The 7,000-nt window shown below is 42.2% G+C and overlaps 1 protein-coding gene across 1 annotated transcript in view; it reads right to left on the minus strand.

Annotated features, from left to right (window-relative positions):
* NEK6 (NIMA-related kinase 6) overlaps nt 1-5,120 on the minus strand; it is a 30,381-nt gene extending 25,261 nt beyond the window's left edge. The window contains exon 1 of the mRNA XM_010148751.1: nt 5,028-5,120. Coding sequence (XP_010147053.1) covers nt 5,028-5,120 — 93 coding nt within the window. The remainder of the gene's footprint in view (nt 1-5,027) is intronic.
* Nucleotides 5,121-7,000: the final 1,880 nt, after the last annotated feature.

Consider the following 7,000-nt stretch of genomic DNA (forward strand, 5'->3'; position numbering starts at 1 on the left):
TAACTGTGACAGTTTTTCATAAAGCCGTCAGAGAACCAGTGTGGATTCATTCAAATGAACAGTGATCTTTATTTCTGTAAATCCCAGAGTCTTCACGTACAGATATAAATGGTGTGCAAAATTAGACATCACCGTCACCTTCAAACCTCTTCATCAAAAATAGATTTGCTCATTTTCAGGACAGATTCAGGCTCAGCACAGGGTTCAGGTCTGCAGTAATACAGTAAAACCAAGCCACAGGCTCCACAGAACAGGTTTCAAGGTCAATGGTGGAGCTTGAATTAAAACCAGAAATTAAACAAAGAGAACAAACCAACCCACCCTCCAAGCACTGGACCCCTGAAGACACGTATGAAAACTGGGCTGTGTGCACATTTCTGTTCCCAGAGCAGCTGTAGGAAGGGGCAGGCTGGGAAGAACTAGTTTTGAGACAAAGGCTGTTCTCTTCAGCCACACAAGGAACTCCATTAAGGCCAAATATTAAAGTCAATTAATTCCTCATTTGAATAAAGAGGCCATTCATTTTCAAGAAGAAATGCAGAGATTATTCCAAGAACAAGCTATTCTGGACAACGTCTCTGGCATACATGTTCTCTTTTGGATGTAATCGCTGACGCGAGAGCAAGAATTTCAAAGCTGGCATGAAGTACGCCATGACAGCCCTCGTCCCAATCCGCATGGGAGAAGCTTGCCAGAACTTGCAGCCTCAAACTCTGAGGCGTTATGAGATTTTCTGCAAAACAGAGTTAGTGAGGTTTTTGTAACATTAAAAATCCAGTGACATAAAAACTTCAGTTACAGTATCCCGCATTGCATGCACCTGATATGCCCAAGGGTAAGAAACTTAACAGGAGTCTCTACATAGCAGATGACAAAGCCACCCAGGCAAGTCCGGGGGACAACAGTATGAGAGGAGTCCCTTGCTATACACTTGCTCCTTGGTGATAGGATGTAGTTCCTACTTACGTTTCCACAGTTTTGGGATGTGAGATACAGTGCTACCAGAGGTGATTCTCTGAGCCAGAATTTACAACTGGACATTTGATGCCATTTCCCCCAAATCCCTCATACGCTGCTATAACCACTGCAGGCAGGACAGCTGCATAACCTGAATGCATTTTCTGTGTTCTTTAAAATGAGTAGCTGTTCAGCTCAGAATTTTTATTCTGGAATAAGGAATAACAAGAAAAAACACTTTTCTGTAGAAGAACTTTCCATCTCCAGAACAATCAATATTTGGCCAATACATTTACCTCTTTGTAGCTATTTAAGAGCTGGGGAAAACCTGAACAGTCCTGAGAAAACTGCTCAAGCATCCTTCCCTGCAGCCTCTAACCCGATGTTTCAGGCAAAGGAGAGTACTGTGAGACTGAAGACAAAAATACCAGTAAAATACCAACATGCTGCAGCCCGTGTGACTGCTTCTCCCAGAGGCACAGAGAAAAATAAGCCTGAACAAGCTGAAAAAAGGGGAATCTTCACTGCTAATTTCATAATATATAAACACAGGGTGCTACTGTTAATTAATAATAAAGTCCGTTGTTTTACTGCTGTCTGATTGCATGGGGAAAACCAGCACTAGTGAGTCTGCACAAACGGCTGCAAGGTCATAAGGCACTAGATTATTTGTAATCAACCTAAAAATTGGTAAAGATGGGTTAACTAACAGTTAAAAAGTCAGAAACTACCAACCTGAGATGCCAATAAAAGCATCTTTCCTGTAGAGCCATGAAATGAAATATTCCTTAGAAGAGTAAAAACGTACTCGCCCAATTAATTTTCTGAAATCTCATTAAAAAATTTAGCCCGACTAAGTCATACACTTCTGACCTGAATTTTAATTATCTTTATGCTGGATATAAGGGTTTTTTTTTCTGATATTTGCAATGCATCATTAATTTTAAAGCAACGGTTTCCTTGTTCTAAAGTGCACACTTCATCTGAGTGACATTTACCGTAAACTAATTTCACCTTTAAAAGACATCTGTGATAGTAGACGGGGAAGCTTCAGCCCCTCCAGTTGAACGTGTATACATTATAAGCAATGATTTACTATGAACATCAATGTTTCAATCCTCTTTATGATGTCCCAAATTATACACTCATCTCCATTCAATAATGCCTACCTGAAAAGAATTTTGCATACTTTGAGGTTGAAATTCCAGTGGGAATTTATGAGAACACATTAGAACAGATTGATTAAAAAAAGAACTTCTAAGCTCACAAGAGATGAGGAAACTTCTAAAATATGGATTATCCTTCAAAATGGTAGTCAAGGAATTATTGAAGAATACATCAGGTTTTCCATTTTGCGGTTTCAAAACCAGACAGCAGAGTCATCACAAAACAGCCTTAACCTGACCTGTCACCTAGAATTTAAAGTTTGCTGAAGAACTTGCCTGGAATTTCACAGTTTTAACATCCCTATCAGCAGATATTTCTACGAGGTTATGACAAGGAAAGAGAGAAATACCAGCATGAAAACAGCTGACCAAGGTGACAGTCATAAAGAAATTAAAACAGAAGTGACCTGAGCACTTCAGAAAACGCTAGATTGAAGTATCTTTGCTGTTAGATGACCAGTTCAAACCCACCTTCAATTCGCAGACCAGAATGAAACTACCATGAACAGCTCTGCTGAGCTGTGAGAGTATATAAAAGGGTTGCTTAAAAGTGAGTTATGGTGTTTATTTAGTACAAAAACTAAGTCAAAAATTATAGCTCCATATCACTGATTTACTCCTAAATAACATTTATTGCTTACTGCTATAAAGACTAAGTAATCTAGAGGCTTAAATAATTGACACTTTCATTCTGGGACGTTACTAAGAAACGTTCTGCCTCTTGCTGACGAACTCCATCAGGACAATGCTGGGCAGGAAGGGAGCCAGAAGCTCAAAGTGTGAGCCTACTGGGCCTTTTTATACTTATATACTCACTTACTCCAATTAGAAAACTTCCAAATATGAAGCATTACTGGCAAGTGTCACTTTATTACTAGAGTAATCAAAAACTCAAAGAGAAGTCCAACACACTTACTCATAGCTCTAACTAGTTATGTGACATGAAGCAGCTTCTTGACCATCATCTGTAAAGCAGAAACATCACCTCTGTCAGAACGAAGAAAACCCAAACCTGCAGGAGATGTTTCAACAAGAGGAGCACGCTGTTGCTCTGGTCTTTTGGGGATAACATGGTAATTCTGAACAAAAGGGCTAAAGGGAGGGCCAATTCCACCCAAAATTCCCTCCTCACCTGGGACTCCAAAAGCTCAAGTTCTGTTTTTTCCACTTAAGCCTTTAGCCCTGCCCTTCGTGACATTCCTCCTAAGACAAGTTCAGTCAGTTTTTCCTTCCCAAACCTCTCTCTTTCCACAAGCTATCATTTAGCATATCTGCATTACTTTATCTTCAGAAGAAAGAAATGATGTAATTTTGGATTCTTCCAGGTAATAGGTACTGGAAAATTGAAAGTGATACATAATTATGTTCCTGAAAAATGGAAATATGCACTAAGCAATCACATCATACCACCAATGCTGATGTCACCAACCCTCTACCCAGGACCACTGTTGTCAACGTCTAAATCGAGTTTGCTGAGGAGTGGCCTTTTCTTCAATTCCCTGATAGACTGTTTATTTTTGTTCTTCAGCTTTTTTCTAAATTTTATTTTAACAGCAAAACCAGAGAAAGTCTTTCTGCAATCCTAATTCCAAGCCAGACTGTTCTCAGTCAGCTAAAATACTCAGGAACCTCCTTAACACAACTTGGATATTAGCAGAGTGGAGGGGAGGTTTCACTGAACAATGACCACACAGCAAAATGAGCCCACTCAGCATCAGCGTAACAGCAGAACACAGATTATTAGCTTCTAATTACACTTAACTATGTAATTACAAATTCTAACATGTGCTCCAAGATGCCATGAATGTATCTGCTGCACAGGAACACTTCCTAATCTTGTTCATGAAATAATTACAGGGGCTCTATCCTGCCAAATGAGGCAGTAATTAACCCTAATTGCTGAAAATGCAACTGGCTAATTCTAGGAGATTAATCAAGGGGATTCAATTATTATTAAATTACTTAATATGACAAATTGCTGCATTAGGAGAGGGGGGCTTTGCTCCATACGACGTTGCTTTCCCAGCAGTGCTGCCTGAGATGCATTCATCGTTGACTCTGCGAAGCCTACATTGCGTTTGGATGCAGCTTCCCTAACAACCGCTTCTTGTTCCGGAAACCTGGATCACCCCTGGACTGCACGCGCAGAATGACAAATGAACACCCACAGCCCCCTCCCCAAGGTAACGTTACGCTGCAGTCAGTGATGCTTTTGGTTTACTCCTCAAAATACGTGTAGGTATAACTTCCTCCGATAAACAAACAGCACAGGAGCAGGCAGCAGCCAGAACTCACAACAAGTCCCGTGATTCCAGCAAGGGCACCGGCATCACTCTGAATACAGGTAATAGCCGGTATTAGCCAGTTTTAGCCCACGGCTGCGGAAGAGGCAGGGAAGAAGGATGAGCCACTATAGTGAAACTTGGTAATAACACAGAGAAAATACATCGCGGGAGAGATTCCAGCGGCTCAGAGGAAATGACGCCAGAGAGCCTACAGTCTGATGCAGGATGAACAACTTCTTGTATTTGGCAATTATGTCCTTCAGCATTTATTATTAAACTATAAAATACAGTCATTCACTTAACAATCAACTGCTTCTCTTTGGCCTTTTCTTCAAAGACAAGAGAAAGCCAAAAAAGTATATGCTTTTATATGATGATTTAAAAATACTGGCTTTAAGCAAGATTCAAAGTATTTCTTTTTTCTCTTATTATGATCAAAAAACTGGACTCAGGAAACTCTTGCTGGCTGTCAGAATCCCAAACTGGATATGCCCTATAACTGCACTATAAACAAAAGAGGGTGGAAAAAAAAAGGCTGAATGCTGAGAAATCTGTGGTCGTTTATAAAGGAAAGGGAAGAAAACTGAGAAGGAGAAAGACTGAAGAGACAAGCACTTACCTGAGGATCATGCTGATACTCCTGCCCCGGCAGCTTGCAGAGAGGGTTGTTCTGGTCCCCTAGATGATGCGGATGGTTATGCTGCCCTTCCATGGTATCATACCAAACTCAGCCTCACGGTTCTGCTGGAGTTAAAAGAAGAGGGGAGAGAGAAGTCTCATCGCTGTCCGTCCAGCGCTGAAAGCAAGAAGCCCCTTATAGGGGTGTGCCTACACGTGGTTGTACCTTGAGACAGAGTGAGTCGATTCCTCCCCTTTCCTCCCCCGTACTCATATACAAGTCTCCAAGACAGAAACCCCCTTATCTACCAGCAGCCCTGCAGCAGCTCAGCGTGTCACCGACAGACCGGAACGCACCCGCCGCTGCCTGCGAGCTGGAAGGACATGGCAACAGGTCCAAGTTACCCTGGTACTCCTGAGACCACGAAGCAAAAACACTAGTGTCACAAATACACTGGTATCACTTGATATAAGCAAAATGGCAGAAAATGGGTTTATTTGGCCAGCAGTACGTTACCTACAAAGGATGTTGCTTTTGTCATCTGTAAGAGCAGCTACTGCTACGTGCCCTGGGAACTACTGACCCAGAAGATCCCCGACAGTGTCGGACACTTGGTGGACAATGCAAGACAAGTTGGCATGCTGACATTCGGAAAACATAAGTGACAAGAAGTCCCACCGACAGCTGTAGCTTTCTTTGGCCAGCAACAACCTACAAAGTGCTGCTTTACCCACGTTCTTTCTTGTCCACCCCAAAGAAAACGTTTTCAGGCAGGTTGGTAAGCCACAGGAAGCAGCAGCTAGAAACTGTACTAGGTTCAACGAGATCAAAGTGTTATTCTAGGAACAAACAAGGGAAAATTCTATGAATTAATTTGTTTTACCTGCAGCAATTACTAAACACACTTGTCCAGCAGAATTTCCTACAAAAATTACAGAAATTAAGAGGCTGTGGCATTGGAGAAGAGATTCTAGCAGAAGGTACTAGATAGAGAGCTCACTGGAAGGAGGCAGAAATAAATTCACATCAGTTTGCAATGATCCTTCATTTTCATTCTGAAATTGCCCTTCACCGTATGGAGACCAATTCAGTCTCCCTTTCTCAAGTGCAAGGACCTCATTTGTGAAGTTCTGAGTCAGAAAACAACCCGAAATTTAACCTTCATTTATGCCACTAGTGCAGCTGGTGAAGAGCTGTGAAATCCAGCACTTGCAACAGAAAACTTCCACCCATCCCATCCTGGGCACTGGGCAGCCGAGACATTCCCAGTGCTGGAATGAGACTGTGACCCCAGACTAACAATACGCCTTTGACACAGAGCTCTGCAGGGGTTACGTGAACCATACTGCCTGACTCTGGGACACATCCTGGGAATTGTATCAGCTATGTGGGGGACACTTCCAGAGTGGATCACAGCGCTCCTTGCTCCATGTCACTGCTGGAGCCAGGCTCTGGCCCTGAGCAAAGCCAGTCCTGCAAACACACAGCATACACAGAACATGCACAACGAATACACCAACGTCCTTCCCCCTCAAAGGGCTGTATGCAGGGGGTTTTGGGCTTATTTAATGATGTTATTCATAGCTAGTTATTCATTATCCACACACGCTCTAGGTAATGTATCATTTAGAGGCACGCTGTTTCTGTCCTTAGCAGCGACTAGAAGCCTAATGGTGACAAGGGAAGATTTAGTGGCCAACACAAGCATTTGCAGAAACTTGTTTCAAGGGTTTTGGCAAGTATTCACTCAGTGAAAGAGCACAACCTGACCTCATTAGTGTATTAATAGTGCATGCCTGGCCCTTGGGCAATGACTAACTCTTAATTTAAAATACAAAGGTATTTTAAGTATTTGAGGGAGCAGGGGAGAAAATATGATGCTGTAGAACTCCTGCAGCCAGTTGTGCTTGGTTCTTTTAACAGTCATGTCCTGCTTTCAGCTGGGATTGGGTTAATTTTCTTCCCAGTAGCTG

Source organism: Eurypyga helias, unplaced genomic scaffold, assembly GCF_000690775.1.
Source record: "Eurypyga helias isolate BGI_N326 unplaced genomic scaffold, ASM69077v1 scaffold43943, whole genome shotgun sequence".
Classification (NCBI taxonomy): Eukaryota; Metazoa; Chordata; class Aves; order Eurypygiformes; family Eurypygidae; genus Eurypyga; species Eurypyga helias.